Source organism: Stenella coeruleoalba (assembly GCF_951394435.1).
Source record: "Stenella coeruleoalba genome assembly, chromosome: 2".
In the NCBI taxonomy this organism is placed as follows: Eukaryota; Metazoa; Chordata; class Mammalia; order Artiodactyla; family Delphinidae; genus Stenella; species Stenella coeruleoalba.
The window spans coordinates 21,406,706-21,432,087 of record NC_137147.1 but is presented as its reverse complement, the minus strand read 5'-3'; the positions used below and the strand labels follow the sequence as shown (position 1 = coordinate 21,432,087).

Below are 25,382 nucleotides of genomic sequence, written 5' to 3'. Positions count from 1 at the left end.
TGCATTTCTCTAATAATTAGTGATGTTGCGCAGCTTTTCATGTGCTTCTTGGCCATCTGTATGTCTTCTTTGGAGAAATGTCTATTTAGGTCTTCTGCCCATTTTTGGATTGGGTTGTTTGTTTTTTTAATATTGAGCTGCATGAGCTGCTTGTATATTTTGGAGATTAATCCTTTGTCAGTTGTTCCATTTGAAAATATTTTCTCCCATTCTGAGGGTTGTCTTTTCGTCTTATTTGTGGTTTCCTTTGGTTTGCAAAAGCTTTTGTTTCGTTAGGTTCCATTTGTTTATTTTTGGCTTTTTGTTGTTGTTTTGTTTTTTGCAGTACGCGGGCCTCTCACTGTTGTGGCCTCTTCCATTGCGGAGCACAGGCTCTGGACACGCAGGCTCAGCGGCCATGGCTCACGGGCCTAGCCGCTCCGTGGCATGTGGAATCCTCCCGGACCAGGGCACGAACCCGTGTCCCCTGCATCAGCAGGAGGACTCTCAACCACTGCGCCACCAGGGAAGCCCTATTTTTGTTTTTATTTCCATTACTCTACAAGGTGAATCAAAAAAGATCTTGCTTTGATTTATGTCAAAGTGTGTTCTTCCTATGTTTTCCTCTAAGAATTTTATAGTGTCTGGTCTTACATTTAGTTCTTTAATCCATTTTGAGCTTCTTTTTGTGTATAGTGTTAGGGAGTGTTCTAATTTCATTCTTTTACATGTAGCTAGCTGTCCAGTTTTCCCAGCACCACTTATTGAAGAGACTGTCTTATTGCTTTTGGTGCCTTTTGGCCACATGCTGAGAAAGCCAGTTCTCTATTGCTTTTTTTTTTTTTTGCGGTACGCGGGCCTCTCACTGTTGTGGCCTCTCCCACTGCGGAGCACAGGCTCCGGACGCGCAGGCTCCGGACACGCAGGCTCAACGGCCATGGCTCACGGGCCCAGCTGCTCTGCGGCATGTGGGATCTTCCCAGACCGGGTCACGAACCCATGTCCCCTGCATCGGCAGGCGGACTCTCAACCACTGCGCCACCAGGGAAGCCCTCTATTGCTTTTTAATGAGGATAAACCTAATAAATATAAAACATTAAAAGGCAGCACACAAGTGATAAAGGCAGTAGAAGAGATGTACAATAGGGGTTTGTTCAAAAGAGTTCAATACGGGAAGAAATAACTGGAGACTGTCCCAGTCTCTGAGGTATGTCCCTTTCTGTGCCACTGCCGCCAGATTAGTCTAGGCTGTCAGGACTTTATGCCTATTAGTGAAAAGAAGAGAGGGGAGGAGAGCAAGAGGGAGATGAGAGAAAAGTCTTGACCCCTGGGGTGTGCCCTTGACAGGTGGAGAATAGATTTTATCCTGTTCTTTTCTGTTGACCTAGACTGTGCTGAGGAGGGAAGTACATGTATTTTGATTTTAACTCCTTTTGAAAAATATTATCTGTAACTTTGACACCACTAGAGAAAAATTGTGAGTTTTTGTAAGTTCTTTTCTGGAGAGCTAAGATATAATTCTCTTCAGTTTGGAAAGATACTTCAGTGGGTCCATAACAGGATGTGATAGAGTGGAACTGAAAATTGCTTTGCATAATAAAGTGAAGTACAATGGAGACATTATACTTCTATTCAAGTTATTTGGTCTGCCATTCCACTCAGTGGGTCTGTGAGGCAGATAAAAGATGCTGTCAAGACTGAAACAGTCAATTCATGTTGGTAAAACTCAGGGAATAATTGTGTGACTCATTTTTATGACTTCCCCACATTGACCATGCACTGGAAGGCATTGTTCAGGTGGCCGGCATTTTTGGTGGTGATGACTCCTGTTGGTATCCTCAATGAAGAAATTGAAAAGTTAATTGAGGGTCATGGAGCGACTTTCATTAAAGAAGACTGACACCGTAGTCTGCTTTATTTTATAGACAGTTTAAGTGATTTTCAAGAGTGTTCAAGAGTGTTGAACTTTAAAACTTAATTCTCATTTAAGGTGGGATTTTTAAGAAGAGTTTTGAGTTTTCCCTTGGCAGTGAGACAGTGGTTTGGGGACTTGAGGGATTGGTTCCATTTACTCAGGCTAGAGCTGAGCAAGAAAGATGTTTAATAAGGACTTCCTCCGTGGGGTATGGGTAATGAACTTTAAAAACAGGGATATCTGATATTCAGTTTTAAGTTCTTTTCCTGTTTTGTGCTGTAAATACTCACCATTGATTGCTAACCTTCAGTAAACATTGGTTGTACCACCAGCCTTGAGTTATTAGTGCCTTGCAGAATGGAGAGAGGGGGCTGCCTTCATTAAATAAGATAATGCATCTAAAATACTTACTACAGGTCGCTGCACCAGAGTATAAGCACTACCTAAGTGCTTTGGGAATACAGAAAGCTTTTGGGAATGCTTTGGGAATACAGAAAGCTGCCCAGTGTGGAGAAATACAGAGGAGGCAGTCGGAGGTGATCAGAGGGGAGCTGGGTTGGGAGTTTAGAATAAGAGCTGACAAATGACACTGAGGACATTTCAATCCTCATCCTCACTTCCCCTCATTCTCAACTCCCCCTCCCCCAAATCCTGAGGAACATTAGGGAGCATACTTAGCTTCAAACAGTTACTTGAGTAGTTATTCCACTTGGATATTAAAAGGAAAGGGGGACCTTAGAGGCTAAAACCTTGTGATAATGTGGGACCTAGACAATTAAGTCTCAAAACCTGTTCAAGAGGACTCTGGGCAGATAGGGATGGAAGAATAGGGGGAAGGAGTAGAATATTCTTCAGAATCCACAACTTAAGAAAATATTATGCTCTTGTTTGGCTTTTAACACTATTGTGCACCTGATAACAGTTACTAGTATCAGTTAATTTTGTACCAACTAGGCTATAAAATTCTGTGTGTTCAGGATAGAATTCTCTCAATGGCAGGGGACCACTGAACTGGCCTGAGTTATCCCCTTGTAGATAACTGTACTTTGCAATGTCTATGGTCTGTCTGAACTAAACAAAACACAAAGCTCTGTTTCTTTCTTGTTTACTCCAAAAAAACTTTGTTTTCTTGCGTTTAATCTTTTCCCTAGACCAAAATACCCTGCACACTGTAGACAGATTAGTCTTTCTAGAATAATGCTCTATTGCCCAGATTCTGAAGTGGCTTCATAGCATTTATTAGATTGAGTCCACGCTCAACCTGGAGGCCAGCTCTTCCACAGCATGGCCTCACTGTCACTCTTACCTGTTGATGTGCATGAACCCCTCACCCAGGTCGGGCTCACCTGCTAATCCAACCACTTTACACCTGCCTCTTCCCAACCCCAAACTCCCTTCCTCTTGCCACTGAGCTAAATTTTACCCCCACCTCCAGATCTCACTGAAAAACCATCTTTCTTGTGAAAATCTCCCAAGTATTCTAGTCCATATTGATTTTTTTTCTGTCTATGTTGACATTGGTCTCTTGGATTCATCAATCAGTTGAACAGTTATTTGTTGAGTGCTGACAGTATGGCCAAGAACATAATGCAAATACTGTTATTGATTATGTGCTGTTACATTTCTAATTTACTTATATGTGTATGTACTTACTGCCAAAACCAAACCACCTTAGGAACTGTTTGTTTTCTCACAGAAATAGACCCAAAATATCAATGCAATAAATATATCTTGAATTGACTAAAGTATATTCATGATAAACTTAACTAGGATACAGGTCACTTGTTAACTTGTCAGCTTATGATCACTAACTATATTAACAGGGTGATGAATCTTCTTAATAAATATTTTTTATTATGCTTGACCTCATTAAATCTTGCATAGTGACAGATATTGTTTTAAAATTTTTATTACCAGCTCTTTTTCCTAGCTCAAAAAGGGTATTACAGATGATAATCTGCAGAACAAGTAAAAACAAAACCTCACCTCTATAGAGTTAGCCAGTGTGTAGACTTTATTACATAGGCACATTTTTTTTAAGTAAGCTGTTTTTAACATAAAATAAATCACATAGTACAAGCAGTTACATTGAATGAGGACAGATGATGAAGGAAGGAAAAGCCAAGCCTTGGATCAGCTGAATCATTCACTGGATCTTGGGTCCCTCCATCCTGACACATTGAAATGCTCTATGAGCATTACAAAAATGGAGAGTGAGGAGGGGGTGCTTTTTTAGCGCTCCCTGGCTTAAAACACTGATTGATTTTGTTTCATTTCTTGAATATGGTAAACTTTCTCCAGGTTCTGTTGGCAGGTTGACTGACACAAAGGTTAAATGCATGCTGACTTAGGGTCAGAGGAGTTCATATTCTTCCCTCTGTCACCCCAGTACTTCAAAACCCTTAGATGCTTTGGTCCAACAGGTTGCTGTCAGGATCTGATTGCACATCTGCTTTCCCAGAACCGCTCCCATTGGAAACCACGTGTGGGTGCTGACCCTGAAGCACACAGAGGCCAGACAGCGGTGCTTAAGGCTTCAGTCACAGTGCGGCTAGATGGTGTCCACAGCCAGCACTGAGGGTTTGATCTGAGGCAGAAGGTGGGACTGAACAGGAAGAGGATGCTAAAATTCCTTTACTTTGTCTGGCTGGAATTGAGCCATTATATTTGAGCAACTCTTAGTATAGGAATCTAAAATCAAACTAACACATACCACGAAAGAGATGCTATTTTGTAGCTTGTACACATTTATTAAAAATAATTACATTTTCATGTTACTAAGAGACTGTGAGGATAGGGAGGACCGACCCTTTCATCTCCTTTTGCCATAACTGTGTTACAGATAGTCCCAGAATGTTTACTAAGTTTGTTTTCCCCCTTGATTTCTGCAGTCTTTTGTATAAAAGGATATATCTGTAAATTGTTGATCATCCCGACATAGCCCCTTGGAGGGTTAGACCGACTTCTGCTTCAGGTAGTACCCAAATCCTATCAGTTCCTCTTCACCTTCACACCACTGTTGTGCTGGGTGATGCCAGAGGAACTTCCAGAGCAGTGTTCCAACTGATCTTCACCGTCCTTTTGATCCTCCATGTTTATCTGTGTTTTGAAGGCAACTACAAAATAGAGGACTGCAGGGTTGTCTGGGCAGATAGTAAAGGATAGAGACATTAAAAGAGAAAAGATGGGCCAGCTGCTTTTCCCAGTATTCAAATTTTAAACTTCTTGGTTCTTAAGATTATATGAAGAGTCCTATTGATATGAAGTATCACTGACAGTGGCACCAAAGACAGTTTGTAAAATAATCCGTAACACTGGAGCTGGAAAGGATCTGAGGGAACAATCAGTCCAGCATCCTCACTTTTTTAGCTGAGGTTTCTGAAGCCCAACTGGGAAAATTGCAAGTGACTTAACATGATGATTGTCTTCATGACTGTGTCCTTTAAAGATTCAGAGAAACCCCAATTCTCCCTTGATAAAGGGCACGCCCACCAATGTCTTTACATCAACAGTCCTTCGTGTCCTTGTGTTTGGCCTTAGCTCCCTTTAGGGAAGCTGGTTACTGGGACAGCACCTTGACCAAATACTTATTGAACTGAATTAATTCTGTTGTTTATCCCTGCTAGGCAATCTTTTATTATTCCTGGAGCTCCTTACATTTAAGGCCTCTAGTTCAAGTATTTTTATTTATTTATTTATTTTTTGCGGTACGCAGGCCTCTCACTGTCGTGGCCCCTCCCGTTGCGGAGCACAGGCTCCGGACGCGCAGGCTCAGCAGCCATGGCTCACGGGCCCAGCCGCTCCGCGGCATGTGGGATCTTCCCGGACCGGGGCACGAACCCGTATCCCCTGCATCGGCAGGCGGACTCTCAACCACTGCGCCACCAGGGAAGCCCCTAGTTCAAGTATTCTGAGGTTTGGTGGCCAGTGCTGTATTTGTCATTTCTCTATATTTTTTCATATTGCCATTCTGTTTTTTGATTCTGTTCTTTTATAGCTTTTCTTTACATGCAGTTATTATTTGCCTCTCTCCAGGCGCTACCAAACACATTGCTATGGATAGTTTCTGCCTTTACAGGCCTGGAATTGCAAATTCAGAGATACTTTTTTTTTTCCCCCAATTGTTAAAAGGACTAGACTCTAAATCAGGTTTGCTAAGGCACAGTATAAGAAATGTAAAAATTCCATACTCCTACTTTAGTTAATACATGGGAAAATACTACTGACACACACATTTATTTTCTACATTTATGTCTCTTTCACTTTTAATTCTTTAAATACATAAATATGAGTCGCAATATCCAAAGCAAGTTTCATTTAAAAAGAACATAATTAAATGGTAGAGAGATGGTGACTTGTAGGGAATTGGCACTTAGACATTGGTAATGACCGTATGTTTAGAAGTTGGTGAAAATGCTATGGCTAATTTTATATAAGAGCTGTCATGTTTTGAATGACACTTGTTAGTGAAATGTTAAGAGATAATTCCTTTACTAGATAATATTTTTTGTGGATTTTGCTTTTTGGTCAGTTTTGTTTGAATTTCCTGTTGCATTCTTAACATCACCTAAACTCTAGATATGCTAGAATTAACTTATAATCATTCGTAGAAGAGTTAAAGTTACCATTCCCACCTGGGAAAAATTTTAAAAGTAGGCTAAATGGCAGTGCTTCCTAGTCAAATCAACTTAATATTTTAAAGATTTTTAAGAAAAATTTCAGATCATTCTCTCTTTTCCCACCACGAAACTTATTATGAGATTTAAAGCAGCTCTGAAATCATGATGTCACTTCACACGTTTCAGCCTTACTACCCCAGGCCTCCATCTTTCTTACTATGGTGACAAAACAAATGCACAGTAACATTGGTCAGTGGTTAATGTTGGGGAAAACAAAGACCTAGCACACCAAGACTGTCCATGTGCTCTATTAAATGCTTTCTTCTCCCTCTCACCATTCGAATGGTCAAGGCTTAGGCTCACAGAGCTGTCTGACTTGCAAGAACAAAACTGAATCAATAATCTGGACTGTGACAGCATCTGTGCTACTGTTATCTTTGGGCACAAAAATGTTTTTCAATATGAATAAGATATACTGTAGTTTAAGTTCAGATGCACATTAAGTGCTTAAGTGCTGACAGTTATCACTAGTTGACAGTGGAGGCAAGGAAAGAAAAATTATTTAAGTTCTCCAGGAAATAGAAGCATGCTTGTGTGCTTTAATGTGTTTGATGATAAGTAAGGGTTAGGTAGCCTTAGAGTCTAAGCATCAGTATTCATTCAGCAAACATTTATTGAATACCTAAGTAATTTTCCTTTATTTCATTAATATCTGTTTGGATTTAAGGTAGCTGAAACTTATTATATTCCAAACTAACTTGGTGGTAGGTACTAGAAACAAAGAATAAGAGCCATTTCTTGCCTCCATGGATCACATTTCTTGGGAATATGAATTTCTAGGGAAATAAGCTCCTGCCCTCATCTACAGGATTTGAAAGGAAATTACTCTAATTTCAAATAAGAAATATTTTACATTAAAAGAATGTTCTTGGGAATTCCCTGGCAGTCCAGTGGTTAGAACTCGGCGCTTTCAATGCAGTCGCCTGGGTTCAATCCCTCATCAGAGAACTGAGATCCCGCAAGCCGTGCAGCACAGCCAAAAAGAAAAAAAATGTTCTCAAGGGTTATGAGCCCTGCCAATAATGCAGGAGGGTTGCATGGGCTGGGGGGTGGCAGGGAGAAGAAAATAGAAGAGAAAAAAAAACTGTCCAGATTATATTTCATATGAGTAAAATGCACAATTTTGATAAGGCATAACTAGTATATTTACAAGAGTGGCAAAGGGAGTTTAATGGTGCACCCACAAAGTACCTCATAGTCTCGTTTGATATATCATGAGTACATTTCTCATCCTCCTTTACTATAAAGTCAAAAAAGGAAGTCACCAGTCTCAAAAAAAAAAGCACAGCTCTTAATATCATGGGACATCTAATTTATATTCTAATAGTAATAGTAAGACTATGTATTGGTAAAATGAACTCACTTCTAATATTTTCACATTACTGATAACATAGACAAAGATTATTTGTGGCCACACACACAAAATCCAAGTCCAGGGTGGCAAACTTAGAATCTGCATATCAAAAAGGTATTTGCCCAACAGTGTTTTCTATGTAGGCTATTAACAAAACTACATAGAAACTACGTCTAAAAATATATAGTATTATATTTCCCACCCCGCTAAATGCTACCCATAATCAACTTCCAAAAAACAGTAGAGGGAAAACAAATCTGATGAAATCAAGGTGGTAGGTTTTTAAAAATGAATGATAATATGATTGCTGAATGTAGATAGCATAGAAGGGATTTCCCCATCCCTTGGTTTAAAAAAAAAATGTCCAGGTGAAAGTACAAAGGCAATGAGAAATAACCAACAGGAAAAAAGCGTCCAACCACCGATACACATGTGATGCTAGCAGGTGAAGCAGAGATCTTGAGAGGGTGCACAGGTGCTAACCTTGGGTAAAGAAGGTGCTAGAATGACCTTCACCTTGCCAACACTTCAACCCATTTCAATGTTTCTATAAGGAATCTCATGTGCTTTTAGCACAACAGGGGAAGGGCTAGGCCTTGGAGTCCTCAGTTGACAAAGACCTCTAGGGGACTCCACTGTATTTCAAAGAGCATGAAAAACCACTTATCAAACTAAAAACGGAGTCCTAATACTGTTGAAACGAAACCTATATGTAGAAGGGATCTTGTTAAGAATCTAGCCCAAATCCAATCTAAGAGTCCCTTTCACAGCATTTAGGATGGGTTATTTTAGCCTTTGGGCATTTGCAGCAACTGGAAGTTTTACTGTTTGAGTCCATTCCTCTTTAGAACAACTCATTACAAAGTTCTTTCTTATATTGAAGCAAACATCTGTCATCTATAAAGCTCCTCTTTTTGCCCTTTGAAGCAACACAGGAAAAGTCCAATTCCTCTCCCCTTTTATAGCTCAACAGAGATTTCAAGGCAGCTATTGTATCATTCCCTCTTTTTCCCTTTCCAGCTATACCTTCTGTTCTTCAGAGGAAGTATTCCCCTATTCCATGTATAATCACACTCTCCACAACCCTGGCCACCTGACTGGACACAATCAATTTATTAACATCTCTCTTAAAATGTGGTTCCCAGAACTGAATGCAGCCCTTCATCCAGATGTGGGCTGACCAGTGCAGCATGCAGGACTCCCTAGACTTCTGTTACCACAGGCTGAATGCATTAGTTTTGTGAATAGCTATGATATACTCCCGATTCAAAACTGAGCTCATTTCCCCAAGAAAACATTTTATACAAAAACTGCTGTGAAACCAGGACTTTCCAACACCCTTCCCATTAACACACACAGGTAAACACACACATCCGTACACACGTAGGTACCCCATTTTGTACTTAGTGGGCTGCATTTAAGAAACTCAGAATATAGCGTTTCTCACTAATGCCTATTTAATTTCATCCTTTTAGTTTCAGTCTTATGTTCAGGTATTTCAAAAAATTACAATGATTTCTATATCCTAATGTCAATACCTAGAATTCAGTGAATATTCATGGAATGAACTAATCCCGAATCTGCCAGTCAACAGACTAGTTATATGTCTATTTCTATGTCATCTACAAATCGGATAACCCTTACTCTATTCTTCATGGGAGAAACAGGAAGGCAGGTTAAAGCTGCTTTAAATTGTTGAGTTCGTATCCTCTTTGGGATGCAGAGGTACAGAATGTGAGCTGGAACAGATGAAGAGAAAGAATATTGAGTGTCCTAGATTCTTGGAATCAGGATTTAGTGTTCCCAACATTAGAAAAATATGGCTTTCCCTCATCTCTACCCTAGAGTCTTCTGCCTTTTAGATCTATTACAATACTGTGATTATCAAACTCTGAATTTTTAGGAAAAGCTCATACAAGCTCAGTTTTGAACGGCTTTTAAAATGATCTTTTCAACTTATATTTCCTGTAAAGTTTGAGTTAAAGAGACACGCAGCTGTCTATTGGCTATGAGGTATAAAAAGAGTTCCCAAATGCCCCTGACAAATGCCTGAGATACATGTATCCATCTGTTTCAGGAATCAAACATGGCCTATACTTTTCAGTGTGAATTTGGAAATTCACTGAGACTTAAGCTGTCTCCTGAATTGAAGATAATCTTACAATGAATGTTCTTTTTCCCCAGAATGAAGAAAAGTAAGCTCAATTTTGCTTTCCCTTCAATAGCCACTCTTCGCAGAATGTGGGGCTACTCACAGAATTTAGAAGTGTCCTCTTGTGCCTTTTTTCCATTGTCTACTGTGACTCAGGGTGATGAACCCTGGGACTGATGCCTTAGAAAGATGGAAAAAGTGTTTCAGTCAACACTATCTAGAACCAGGAGGGAAGCATCTCAAAAACTTCTGTTGCACAGTGTTAACATTTGAAGAATGGAGACACCTATGAAAGGTCTAGCAGACCCAAAGAGGAAATCGGTTTTGTACCTTTTCTCAACTTTTTCTAAGGGGAGTGACAGGGATGGAGTCTTAGTTAATTAACTTCTCAAGATTCTTTTCCAGAAACTGATGTAAGTAACAGATGAACATCGGAAGGAAATCACGCCAACAATGATGTTGGGAGTTTCTTTTCCTGACTTTATCAGTCACAAACCATACCCAAGTGCTGTGAGATAAGCAGAGTGGAGAGGAGGCTTAATTATACAGTAAGCTCCAAAAAGTCAGGTGATGCAGGTGCTTCAGGCATGATCAGAGCCTCTCCAAAGCAAGCACCTTAGGGCTTCCTGTTAGAATACAGGTAACTACAAACAGGAGGTCCAATACACTGTTCCCAACGTGGAGTAGCCATGGTAGGCAGTGCCTTGAACTTCAGCTATTCAGGAAGACATCCTGTCGTGATGCTTAGGTCAGGGCCCCCTGCAGTAGGGCTTCGTCACTGGACCCCACACTCCTTGGGATTTTCCATTTCATCTCCTTCAAAGTCTGGCTTCAAACTCTTTTTTTGCTCAATTTCCACCTGTCAAGAATAAAAGTTGGAGAGAAATATCAGAAGAAATATCAGGAAAACATCCCAACAAATAAATAAACCAAAAGAGAAAAGCTCACTAGGTTCTTTGAGAGTCCTTGTAATTTGGTTAATGTTCTGGGCTTTAGTCACACCAAGCTACTGGCCATGTGTATATTATGGCTCTGTCTTTGCACATGCCCTTTGCTTGGTCTGGAATTCCTCTCCCTCTCAGTCCACCTGGAAAATTCTTATTCTTTGCCTTACACAGATACTCAAAGGTCACCTCTTCTGTGAAGCTATTCTTGACTCACCAGGTAGAGTCAGGTGCTCCTCTGTGTATATTCCCACTACACCCTGGACCCGCTACACCACAGACTTCGTAGGACAGGGCAGGCCCTTGTTCACTATTGTACGCCTATAATATGGGCCTACAGCAGGCAATCACAAAGGTTTATCAAATGAATGAATTCCTTTGCAGCTGGCTCTTTACACTCTCCGTTATTTTATCCCTTTAAAAAGTCTCCAAATGGATAGGTATTGTAGTGTTTACGGTTCTGCCTATCTCTTTTGGAAAATACTGTAGCTGTAACTGTAAAGAGATTAATAAATTAATCTTGCCTTGAGAGTGATATACCTCATCTGAAGCCTTTGATAAATCAGGCAGGGAATCCTTTGAGCTGAAGGAGTTTCATAATTAAAGCCGCTCTTCTCAATACCACTTGGACATTTATGATGAGGGAAACAATTCAAGACAGAACAGTTGACAAGGGTCATGTTTGAGGAAAGTGCTGGGTTCTTTCCTGGCCACAAGATGGAGTATTTGTTCTTTTTGGTAGTTTAATGTTTTAAATCACACAAGTAAGGAAATATTTAAAGAACAATTAAATGATCATATAAATCTAAGGATGCTATTACGAATAGAAAATTATTAAACCACTTTGCCAAATCCTTCTTCAGTAACCCCCCGTTTTCCGTCTTTGGCATATAATCTCCTATTGAATTTCTAACTACTCAGGATACAATACTATTTGTGTCGGAAATCTCCAACTTCATTTCCTCCTTCACAGCCCTGATCCTGTTACTATTATAGAAGCTTGCCTGGCTTTTGAGTTTGTCCAGTTATAGCCCAGTGACCAGGTTGTATGACTTGGTATATGTCATACTTCACTATGACATACTGTCATACATAGTGTCATACTTCACTATGTAAACTTCATTCAGATCCACTTCATCAACACCTGGAGCTGAAATATATGCTTTGGGTTAGCATTTTCCTGACCCTCTCTCCACTTCCAAACTCACTCCCCTGCAAATAAATTATATGACAAATGAGTAATAATAATCCCATTACCCCATTACTCTGTTGTTGTTTATGACGACTGAAAGACATTATATACTCCTCCTTCATCAGCCTGTACTTCTCTTTCCAACCTTTCTCTTGCCTGCTAGAGAGATTATTCATTTAACTCAGAGCAGACTCAACCACAGCTATGCATGGTAAACCGCCTGCAAGGTGGTAGGAGAATACCCTGCACCCTGGGCAGGCACTGCTAAAAGGAATGAGAAGGGGGAGGGCATGGGGGTGCACAGACAGACTTGGAAACATGAGCCAGATGCCTCCCGAGGCTACCTTGTAGCTGTAGTGTGCAGAATAATTGACCCACTTCCTGACGTCGGTCTTGTCTTCCACAGAGATGGATCTTACGGCAGCTTTGGAGGCAGAAGTTGTAGGCATGCTGAACTCGACGTTAATGTGATTGGCAAATCTGGAAGGCACTTCCCGGTCAGAGCCAAGTTCAAGATGGCAGAAGAAACAGTGTGGGTGACCAGAAGCTATGAAAGAAAGACAAAGAATCTAGGGCTCAGGTTCTTTGGGGAGGAAGTGGAAGAGCCTCAATAACAAACAAAAGGAGGCCTGGCAGTCTTTAAGAGCATCCAACTATGAGCAGAGAATCTGCCTCGGCAGAAATCACACTGCATGTGCTTCAGACCCTTTGACATAACATCTGACTACAGTAGCCTGGTATCCTAGCAATAAAACCCATGACCTGAGAAATGGAGTGCTTTCTGCCTGCTCAGGTCAGAGTGCTGTGTGAACACAGTGTAAATACTATGAAATAAAGGTTGTATATTGGCAGAAAGGAATAAAAGAGATCAGCACTTAGCACCTAATAAAACATCAAAGACGGCCACCTGGAGCAAAATCATCAATTTCCTTCGGAAGATGAATTTTCTTAATAGCATTTGATTTTTTTTTTTTTTTTTTTTGCGGTATGCAGTCCTCCCACTGTTGTGGCCTCTCCCGCTGCGGAGCACAGGCTCCGGACGCGCAGGCCCAGCAGCCGTGGCTCACGGGCCCAGCCGCTCCGCGGCATGTGGGATCTTCCCAGACCAGGGCACGAACCCATGTCCCCAGCATCGGCAGGCGGACTCTCAACCACTGCGCCACCAGGGAGGCCCAGCATTTGATATTTTTTTTTAAATGCTTTTGGCATGTTTTTTTGGTGAACAGCATATAAAAATGACAAAGCCCTTAGAAACAGCACATATGCTTTAGGGAAGCACGTGGAACGCTGGAGAGAATACAGACTAATAGTCAGGATACCTGGGTTTGACCTGCAGTTCTCCTAAGTGCAGAGATCCCACACCCAAGTCCTTTTTGTTCTCTCCAGGCCTCAATTCCTCATGTGTGAAGTGGCGAGTTGGGCGGGGGTGGAAAAGGGTAGGCTGGATAATGCCAGGCATCGTCCCTTACCGCTATTTAACTCTATAAATCTATGGCTAGTTCTACTGTATTTGGAAGGCAAACTTACGGTCTGATTTTCATTTGAGGATTGTTATTAGATTATTTGAGGGAAACGAGTCAGAACTTAGTTCTATGACGATCACCACCGCAGCATCGTCCTCGCTCATCAGATGTAACAGGAAACGTTTGTTGATAACTCTAAGCCAAGTACTGTGCTTTATGCAGATTCTCTCACTTCTCTCTCTTCATAACCGTCCCCTGAGGTCATAATTATTACGCTGCACAAATGAGGAAACTAAGGCTTCAGGAGGTAAGGTCAACTGCCTAAGGTCATAGCGAGAAAGTGGCAGAGCCAAGAACTGGACCCAGCAGTCTGACTCCCAGATGTTCTTAACCCGTTTGTCTGAGTCATAACCTCACAGTCCTCAAACCTCAAGACAGGTTTGCAGGGTGACAGGGGTGGAGAAAAAGGAAGCTGTAAGAAACCCATAAAGCAACTCACTGTGGATAAACCATGTGACTCTGGCTTCATTATGTAACTGAAACAGCCCTTAGTTATCCGAGTTTCCCCAAATAAACAGTTCCAATTTCCTTTATTGGTCTGGGCAGGACTTTTTAATCTCGGAGCCTGAGGACATACACACCCGCTCTCCAAGGAAAACATAACAGAGTGAAGTATTTGTTTTGCTCTGTTTCACAAATGTAACATATTTCAATGGGTCTTTCTAAAGAGTAATACTTTGGAAAATTAATTGAAAAAATTGCAGTTTTTTAGGAAAGGAATTTAAGATATATGTAGTAGTAAAAATTACATTATTTGAAAATGAATCCAATTTTTTAAAATTGTGTACCACAGATGTAATTATATAGCTGTCACTTACTGAACACTTATTACAGGCCAGAGACTGTGCTAAACACTTAAAAACATTACTAATTCCTTTCTTAATGAGCTAGGTGTTAATAACCCTATTTTATAAAAGAGGAAACTTGAGATTTCTCTGAAAGGTTTAAGTAAATTGCCTGAGGTCACACAGCCATTAACTTGTAGTACTGGGAATAAAACTCATTATCTAACTGACTCCAAATTATGTCCTACACTCCTCTCAATAGATTGCTATAGATTTAGATCATTACAAAGTATTTAGAGGAGTTTCTTAATTTAATTCAATAGCAACCTGAACAACAGTTTTATCTAATTACCCTTATTTACACATGGTTGGAACACTGAAAATCATAACTTTCCACAAAACTGACCCCCCTCTTCTCACCCCACCAAAGCATATTCACAGAAAATTCTATGAAAGCAACATTCTCTCTTGAGTTCTAGCATCAGCTAATGCATGTGTAGGGCTAGTGGACAGATAGGGAAGTACAATTTTGAAAGCTAATACAATTTAATTCATGTTAATGAACTAATGAGCTCACATTATGTCATCTTCCTTGATGAAGCTGAGAAAATTTAATATTAAAATTCAGATTTCTATTTTCCATAGAAGGGGAATCATATTAGAATTGTTTTCCCTTCACCTGATCTAATGAGAACTGGAATTCCAGCAAAGAAAGCTACCTATGCAGAACAGAATGTTTTGTTTCCTGGCAGACAATCTGGGAAAGCACAGAAACTTGTTCTGGTGCCTTCTAGGATTAAAGGAAAGCTCTTGGGATTAGGACGGGAGGGGTCCTGGGAGAGCACAGATAGAGGGACCCTGCTGGTGGGAGCCATGTTGGAATCCAATGGCAGCTTGTTAGCCTTTTGATGGCTTGACTGGGATAAGCCTGCTGTGGCTGCAGACTTGAGGTGCCGACAAAGCCCAGGATGCCAGCCTGCTGGCCCATGCTGCCCTGCAGTCTGACCATCCTACCTGTTGGGGCTAGGGTTGCAGGGCCACTGCAGGTGGGAGCAGATGTGCAGAGGTTCAGTCCTCTTTCACTGTAAGTAGAGGTGTGAGGATTATGAAAAATGGCCTATGAAAGGCACCTTCCCAAAGCTATCTCAAGACTAAGAAGAGCTCAGAAAAGGGACAGTTACTAACAGATCATCGTCAATTCTCTGGCTTCATGGATGGAGCAGTGGATGGGGAGGGCAGGGGTGGGCACAGAGAATACCAGCAATGGTAAGAACTTGCATTCTGACTGGAATTCAGATCCTGTACATCTCAAGTTTCCAGAAAAAGGGTGCTATTAATTTCCTGAACTGACACAGAAATATACCATTGGCCAGAAGTAGAAATAAGAAGCTCTTGGGGGGATTTCATGTCTAAAAATACACAACCATGACAGCAAAAGCAGTAATTGAGTGGGGGGTAGGTTTACGTGAGAAATATCCCCAAATATCCTTATGCTGTCCTTATGTATTTTAAAAATCATTCACAAATAAGGTTCCAGTAATCTAGAAATACATATGTAGTATAAAGGCTGCATTTACTTGGCCTTGAGCCTACTTAACACTACCCCGCTGGGAACCATTAAGGAAAGTGGTTGCTGAGGACTATTTATTCCATGCCCTGCATCTGCTCCCTTTTTATTCTGGTAACAATCTTTTTTTTTTTTTTTTTCTTTTTTCTTCCTCTTCGAGAAATACTCTTCCCCAGCACTGCATGTCATCTTGGTGGTCATGTCAGTCAAAATGCCCTGTCCTCCCTTTTACTCTTGGGAAGTGGCACAAGGACAGAAAATGGCCTGTGATGGTTTGTCCCAAAGGCTGCAGCCTGAGGAGACATCCACAGTTCCTGCTATCAAGAGCTATCCTTTCTGAAGCCTGTTTCTTCCTTCAGTTCTGTGAGCTACCTGTATCTTTCCAACAATTTATTTCTTTTTGCTAAAAGAAGCCAGTCAGTCTCTGCTGCTTATAAAGCCCCTCACATGGTACTTTTAAATATTTGAGAGAAAGAACTTTGAAACAAATGGGGTATGTGTGTACACACTGAGAAAACTGAAAATCTCTGTCCTCATAGTGGAAGTAACTTTGAGTTTGTGTCTGTTTTGTGTCATCTACTAAGAGGCAGCTGTGGTATGGAGAAAAAAGACCCCTGGATGTGATGAGTCACGTCACTCCCGGTCCTTAATTTTCTCATCTGTGGAATGGAGAGGTTTGACTAAGTTATCCCCAAGGTCCTTTCGAGCTCGAAAATCCAATTATTCCATAATGAAGTGATCTGAATACATGCTTAGTAAATTGCAGAGCTAAAAATTCCAGTAAGCATAAACCTGAGGTCTTTTCTCATGTCAAGCCTCTTGCGGGTTAAACAGTAATCTTCCCCGTTACCTCAGTTTTCTTCTCAAGGGCATCCGTGCCAAAGGAGAATTGAGGGTTTCTCCTTTCTGCCATCAATTCACATCGGCCTCATGGCTGAGGCAGAAATCACAGTGCTATCACCAGGAGAATACAGTGCTGATTTTAGGGAAATGAATAAGCAAGCTCAGAGAGGAAGACTTTATGTTAAGAATTCTGTCAGTTTAGAAATAGCGGGTGGCAAATCCAGCCTCAAACACAGAGGTCCAATTGTCTTTTCGGTTTGCACTGCTACACCCAGTGTCTGACAAGAAAGCCCTGGTGTGTGTCCACTGCCTGGCCTGCCTAGGGAGTTGGCCAGATCGTATTGCTTCTTGGCTTCACGTTGTTTTACATTTAGGGTAACACAGCCACTCCACACTCAGAACAGGAAATGAAGACTCCAATCATACTGTTAGGATTTAATAGTGAGAATGGAAAAAAGAATATCTGCATAAGAGAAAGACTTTAACCAACAGTTTTTCCAAACCTCTCTCTCTCTTTCTTTTTCTTTTCTTTTTTTTTTTTTTCTGGCTCAAATACCCACTTTTTTAACAGATGAGCGAAGTTTATTATAAACAAGAAAAGTGATTTAAAGGGTCACAGGATCATGGGCTTATTGCCTACCACTGGGGTCACCCAGACTTACTCTAAGAAACAAAGCTATTAGAGCTGGTTTGATTACTCCTTAGTTTTGTCATTTCACCAAATCTCACTGGACCCATGAGGAAAGTCATTGCCTTCAGGCTCACTCAAGCACAGAAGCACCCCTGCTAGCTGGGAGCAGGCCAGCTAGGGCTAGTAAACTGTCTCCTTTGTTTAAATTAAACATCCCTTCCCTTACTTTCCGTCCTTTTGGATTTCAGTCCTTTTGGACCTTCATGTCCTGGCTGGATCTTCAGTCTGATCAGAAGCCCCTTCCCCATCTCCAGATCCTGGCTCTGAACTTGGGATGTTATGATTGACAGGCCTTGCACAGGGTGACTGGAATCATAGATCTAACTCTTGGCCTGTACTGTACACATGATTGGCCATAAACTGGCTCTTTTACCTATACTTGGGGCAACAGACATCTCTTCAAAGCCCAGAAGCCTTCTAGGATCTGGAAAAGGATAGCTTCCAACACCAGATAAAACTTTAATGAGTCAGAAAAGAATACAGAATCATAAGCTGCCTTGGAAATCTGCTTAGCAGCCCAGCTGAGAAGAATAATGCATAGTTTTATGGAAGAACTGTGATAGTAAGAGAGTACAAAGATGGAGTGAACTGGGTCATGCATGTTTGTTAAGTACTTTGCTCAAATATTTTTGTTTTTCTGGTCCCCCATTCCCCCATCCCTCCCCATCATCATTCCTATCACATAACAAAAACCAGCACTTCATAGGGAAAGAGAATGTGGAACTTTGATCCCAGCTCTTTCACAACCATGTGGCAGTTTTCACAGAAGAGAAAGCTCTGCCTACCTGAGTTTTTGTCAGGCAGTCGGTTTATCCTCCACACAATGGAGTTGAAGGCATGCTCATACTTCGCAGTTCCCAGAGTTACTCTCATGACAGGCTCAGAGCCAGACAAGCTAGTTGAGCCAAAACTTGCCCCCCGGTTCACTTTGGCTTTCAGAGACTTTTCCCCCAGGACACTTTCCCTGCGGAAGTTTTTCACCCACTCACTGGGCACAGGGTAGCGAACCATCACATTCTCACAGGGAACCTGAGTGAGAGGATCACAGTTAGAGGAGAAGCCAGATGACATCCTCAGCCAGCTCTGCACCTCCACCTCTGCCCCACTGATGCTTGCCACAGTCCTGAGTGTGAATGGCAAGGTCTTCTCGGCAAATACTGTCCTGAACCTCATTAGCTCAAGTCGGCAGGCGTCCAAAGGGTTGAACAGAATAACCCGTGAGCTGTTGAATACATCCTCATCCACACACCTGTGAAAATGGCACTCATGGAGCTTGATCCACTTTGTGGTGGTGGTGGGCATGATGTCTTGCCGGGAAACGATTTCGTTCCCTTTGACGAGGACATCATTGAGACCCAAGCGGCACTCGGCAAGGCCAGAGAGGAAACTCAGGATGTGGACCCGTGTCAAGACACGGTGCTGGAGAATCTGGTTGTCTCCTTTGCTCACAAGGCCAGAGAATTCATCTCGGACATCCACTGCAATCTCCTCTTCAAGGTAGTTCAAGCCAACTGTGCACAAGTCCATTGACAACACCGGCAGGTCCATGAGACGGTCCTGAACTGCACGGATGAAGCTCAGGAAGTCATCGTAATTGGTGGTGCCCAGCTTAATCACTTGTTCCCTCTCGGCCACGTGGGCCACGGCAGGTTTAGGCTGGTATTTCTTCTTCTCCTTGTAGGTGACGCGGTCTATCCGCAAGCTGTGGATCCTGCCGTTCTCATCATAGTTTTGGAGCCGGGGCTCTGAAATCTCATGGCAGATCTCCAGCTTGAACTCACGGAATGGCTTTTCTAAGCCCTTCTCATAATACAGCTGCAGATACCCACTGTCTGTCAGTTTGATGTAGATGGGTCCCCAGTGCCTAGAGGACATGATGTTTTTCTTCTCAGGGATCCTAAGCATCATGGGCCAACCATCCTTGGGCTGGGACAGTGCAGAACCTGGTGGGTGGTCATCTAGTTCAATCCAGGCTATTGGGTCATCATCAGGGAGTGTTGTACTCCCTAAGTGATCGGGATCCTCAAGTTGGAGTCGTTTGAGTTTTTCAACAGCATCACAGTGTGACTGGTTTTTGCTTGAATCATCAAAACTGATGGCATCCTTGTAGATGACAATGAGAGAATCTCTTTGGCTTTTGCCTGTGGTACCAGACATGGAATTGTCTTGGGAGCGCCTCTCCTGCTCCTCAAAGAAAGCGCGGAAAGGGTTTATAGGGGAGGGTTGTACATCCTGTAGAGTCTCATTCAGAAAAGGATTGGTTGCCCTCCAAAGAGGAGCCTCAGGCACGGAAGGCGGACGGTTTAAGGAGGAAATGTCCAGCTTCTGAACTTTGGAGAAGTTCATCAAAGTGCTCTTGGGACGTTCCCTCTTCTTAAATGACCCAGTTGAGTTACAAGGTACATCTGGGATCACAGATGCAAGAGGTGGTGTTTTCGGCTTCAGAGGAGAGGTGATTGGTGGCAAAGGGCTGCTGACTTCATTGTCATCAAAAGTGACCCAGCTAGGGAAACGAGCAGAGGTCACTAGAGTGGCGGGGTGTCCGTTCATAGCTGGACTGCTGGCCTGCCAGTTGATGGCCTCCATCTCTACCTCTTCATCTTCCTGAAGAGAGGAAGAATTGTCTAAAAGGAAAAGGAGAACATATGAAGGGCTGCTATTCAGGGCCTCTAGAGGTATAGGAATGAGGGATGACTAGAATTTTATATGGAATCCAGTAAATTCCAAAGCATTTCATTACTTGTCCTCAAGTGTTTCGTCTGGGCACAGCTCTCACAGTTTTGTAATAAGCAGTAAGAATACAAATGTCAATACAGAAGCACTGATAGGACCCAGGTCCCTTGCAATTTAACTCTTATACATTCTCCCTTTATTTTATCGAAGTTTCTGGAATAGATTTTTTTTCTTGACTCTAAAGTATGTATTCTTATATTTTTAAACATTGAAAACTACCTCCTACATAAAATGATATAAAGCTGATCTCATTGAACAAAATAAGCCATATGCTCTAAGTGATAATATGATTGCAAATAATGTAATCAGAGAGATTTTTACCCAAATGTGGTAAATAAATATTAAAGACAAAATGTTAACATCCTTAATATGAAATAAATTTACACAAGTGAATAACAAAAATACAAAAATTTGAAATACAGGCAAAGGACATATACAGACAACCCAGGAAAGAGAAAGGAAAAATGTATAATAACCATGTAGAAAATGTTCCGTCTCACTAGTAATAAGAAAAACGTAAATTAAACCCCAAAAATCAGTGAAGATTTTTAAAGTTTTAGTATTCGATGAGGGTAAAGGTGCTATAATATGAACAGTAAATAGACCCTTAATGGGACCGTAAGTTGCTACAAACTCTCTGAAAATGGTTTGGCAATTCGTATTAAGGGTCTTACAAATATTCATGAACAATGACTTAGTAATCTCACCCTAAGGAAATAAATCCAAATTAGGAACCAAGTTTTGGGTGAACGTTAAGAAACTGAGGCATACAATGGAATAACAAGCAGCCATTAAAATGTTTACAAGTTCGTATAACATGAGAAAATGCTCCTGACATTAATCTCTTCTTTTTTCTCTAAAATACTTTTCCATCTTGGGGTTTAATTTATGGGAAAAAAAAAAAGATTATTACAAATAAAACTCCACCCTAGCAGGGCCTTCGAGGAAGGAGATACAGGAGTTGAGTTTCGATGCAGGAAGACCCAGACCTTTTCAGTAAAGATGCTGTGTGTCTGCTGGGGTTATAGGAAGGAGGAGGAAATGAGGCCTTTATAAAGCAAGGAGTGGATTCTGAGGAAGGAATGGCACAGAAAACAAATCTGTATCTGGCATATAGTAAATGCTCAGTGAAGAACTGTTAATTGAATGAGTGAGAAAAGAAACTTTGCTTTGGAGCAGTTCTATTCTCTCTGTCTCTGGAGGAATGTGTATGGGGATCTCTGCTGCCATTCCACCCACTGTTTTTACTGCCAGAAATTTGGAATCAAAGAGAAATGAATACTCAAATGGTTAAGTCAAATAGTTGGCTTTTCTTACCATCCTGCTAAATCTTCACAAATATCATATCCAACCACACCAAATGAGCAATGTCACATATAATTAAACATGTAATTACACATGGATGGGATGGCTGCCTCTCATCCGTCTCTCAAAGTATATTTATTCAAACAAATAGCAATTACCTCTACTGAAAACATCAGTTTGAAAATATAAGCTAAATGCATGCATGAGTGAGCATACATACATACCCACATTCGCCCCAGAAATATAATGAGCAAAAAGTATTTTCTATATATGCAGCATCACAAAAGAATTTAAAAGCATTATAAAATGAAAGATGAGACTCTCCTTCAAATTAATCATTAATCCACTTTTGTAAATGCATAAGTGATTTATTTTCTAGAAAATGAAGGGAAAAGGGTCAGAAAACAATCCAGGTTTGTAGGACTTATATTTTATTACTACTACAACTGCTGCTGTTGTTGTTGTAATGAAGCCTAAAGGGAACAATGTGGCCCTGAGTAAAATACAATCACTTCCTTGGAACAGTAACTAATCCTCCCTAGAGAACTGGCAAAAGGGGTGTATCGCAAAATGCATCACTTTTTAATGAAGCAGCTCTATGGAGCTTTTGTAAGCAGTATTTCCACCCAGACAGTCTGGTATTGACCCACCCCTTGTGCCAGGGATATCCTTTTTGCCTTGGAGCTCATTACTACTCCCTAGTTCAAAACGTGCCCTAAGTCCTTTTCCTTTGGAGGGTGGCTTTCTGCCAAAGCTGTTTATTCTTGCTGCTAAAGGATTCTCTTCTGTTGGGAGACTTGTCCCCAAAATAGCACTTCTCATCTTCCTCTCCCAAACCAAAAAAAGGGGGGAAAAAGGCCTCTGTCTCCACTGAAGATAATTTTCTTACAATAAATTTGTTTTTAAGCCAAGTTACTTGAGATCACACCAAGTCCTACACAGTTGTGAAGCATTTGACTCTTAATACAATTTAAATGAAGTATCTTTAAATTTGGGGGGAAATTTTTTGAATTAAATTAATTTCTAGAGATTCTACATTCTCTTAGACAGCCATCAAAAAGTTTCAAAAGACTTATAAAGTCTCTCCTTTGGCATTTTCATCTTCCATGATTACAACCTGTTTTAAAAATCCATCCTTTGGGATGATAGTGGGGTATAGGTCAAATTTCTGAAAATGAGAATTTGTTTTTCTACAAAATCATTTATAAAGAAAAAATATCTTAATAAAGACACTTTTATAGGGCTTCCTTGGTGGCTCAGTGGTTGAGAATCCGCCTGCCAATGCAGGGGACACGGGTTCGATCCCTGGTCCGGGAAGATCCCACATGCCGCGGAGCAACTAAGCCCGTGCACCACAGCTACTGAGCCTGCGCTCTAGAGCCCGCGAGCCACAACTACTGAGCCCGCCCCATGACTACTGAAGTGCAGCCAAAAAAAAAAAAAAGACACTTTTATAGATGAACAGCAAAAGTGATCCATAGTTCATATAGGTCATAGTGGTTCATATTTTCATATGAAAATAAAGCATTTCTTGAGGTGAACCTAAGGACCGCCAAATAGTACTTTAAAAAATTATCCCCTGTTAACACTGACTTCCCTATTTGTGAGTTCTAATTTTTTTTTTCATTTATCACTGGCTGAAGGACATCCTCAATTGTTTTTATAAAGGTTAAGTCATATATTTTCTGAACCTCTTTTTATTAAAGAATGGTCTTTGAGACTTTCACGTATAAAAAAAATGACAATCTGTATGTAAAATTTCTTGGGGAAAATATTTGTATAAGACAAAAATTCGACCTCTTTAATATATAATGACAGTGTATCCTTAATAAAAATGATACACCCTCACAATAAAATAGGATGAAAACAGACTATTCACTAATGAAGAAATATAAATATCTAATAACTCTTTGGAAAAAAGAGTTTAAACTTATAAAAGAATAAATACAGGACTTCCCTGGTGGTCCAGTGGTAAAGAATCCGCCTTCCAATGCAGGGGATGCGGTTTGATCCCTGGTCGGGGAACTAAGATCCCACATGCTGCAGGGCAACTATGCCCGTGCACCTCAACTAGAGAGCCCAAGTGCTACAAACTACAGAGTCCATGTGCTCTGGAGCCTACATTCCACAACTAGAGAGAGAGAAGCCCGCGCGCTACGACGAAAGATCCCATGTGCCACAACTAAGACCCAACTCAGCCAAAAATAAATTAAATTAAAAATAAATTAATTAATTAAGTAAACATTCTTTTTGGCGGTACGCGGGCCTCTCACTGCTGCGGCCTCTCCCGTTGCGGAGCACAGGCTCCGGACACGCAGGCCCAGCGGCCATGGCTCACGGGCCCAGCCGCTCCACGGCATGTGGGATCCTCCCGGACCGGGGCACGAACCCGTGTCCCCTGTATCGGCAGGCGGACTCCCAACCACTGTGCCACCAGGGAAGCCCTAAACATTTTTTTTAAAAAAAGAATAAATACAATTCTCCCTGTGTCAGAGAGACAAAGACTTAGAAAGAATAATAATCATTACTGGTGACACATGGACATTTACACTCTATAATGTAAGTGTTAAAAAGAAATCTTTCTGGAAGGCAGTTTGAAAATTTGTACAAAAGTCTCAAAAAACATAATCCAAGAATTCTACTTATAGGCTTTATCTAAGGAAAGAACAAGACAGACATGTAATGATGTATATAGTGGTATGTTTATCATAGCAGTGTTTGTATCATGGAAAAATTGGAAACAAATGTCCAATAATGGGAGATTGGTTAAATGGAATCTCATGCATCAATCAAGACAATGCTGTTGATGATGTTAATTCACTGGAAGCTGATCATGATATATATTGTTGAGTGAATAACAAGAGCCTACAGCATGGAGTCAGACTGCCTGGGTTTCAATTCCGTGTCTGCAGCTTATTAGCTATGTGACTGGGCAAGTTGTTTAATTTCTCTGCGTCTCAGCTTTCCCACCTATGAAACTAGAAGAATATTAAATCCTACCTAACAGGGTTGCTGTGAAAATTTAATACAGATGTTAGAATTGTATTTGGCAAATAATAAACGTTCAGTAGATGTTAGCTGCTATAACTACTGCTGCTGTTGCTACTGCTGCTAGAATGATACACATCATGATATAAAGTGTATATATGTACTAAAAAGCTTTTTGATGTGACAACAAATGTCTCATGTGGGGTAAGAGGTGATTTTTAAAATTCTAAATCTGTATTCTTTTTAAAAAAATGCTGTATTGCTTACAAAATAAAGAAATATTAAAAGGTCAAAACCTATCTTTATTCCTCCCACTGACTGATCTTAGAGCAAGAAAGCCAACAGCTTCACTGTAGTCCATGTGGATAATGCAGCAGTTAGATCTTTCCTAAGACACTTATGACTGGTGTGGCTGGTAAGGGAAACAATAAGGGGGAAAAAAGTCTGGCAAATTTCTCCACTAAGAAATCGGCAAAAACTAATGATCTTTAGAACAACATTAACTATCATCCACAATTCCATTTGACTGACTTATTAAAATATAATCAAAACACCAGCATCATTTTAATTACTCTCTCTTCCATATTGCTTTTAGTATTATGAGTTGACCTCTGCCGAATAAAAGCCATGGATGAAGATTAGGTTCTTATTCTACATCACAGGGAGAATTTCCAGTACCTAAGAGCTTCCTTAATGCCTTTACTGATGCAAACTAAAGAGAAATGGTGGATT

General features: G+C 40.9%; 1 protein-coding gene across 8 annotated transcripts in view; it reads right to left on the bottom strand.

The window, feature by feature from the left end:
• Positions 1-748: 748 nt before the first annotated feature.
• Positions 749-25,382, bottom strand: part of STON2 (stonin 2) — a 152,146-nt gene continuing 127,512 nt past the window's right edge. For 5 of the 8 annotated variants that reach the window (XM_079913959.1, XM_079913961.1, XM_079913958.1 and 2 more), the window contains 3 exons: positions 18,410-20,248; positions 12,560-12,762; positions 749-10,938 (listed from right to left, as the gene is read on the bottom strand). In XM_079913959.1, coding sequence (XP_079770085.1) covers positions 10,855-10,938; positions 12,560-12,762; positions 18,410-20,248 — 2,126 coding nt within the window. In that variant the 3' untranslated portion in view covers positions 749-10,854. The remainder of the gene's footprint in view (positions 10,939-12,559; positions 12,763-18,409; positions 20,249-25,382) is intronic. The other 3 variants (XR_013827218.1, XR_013827216.1, XR_013827217.1) reach the window with 3 other exon arrangements.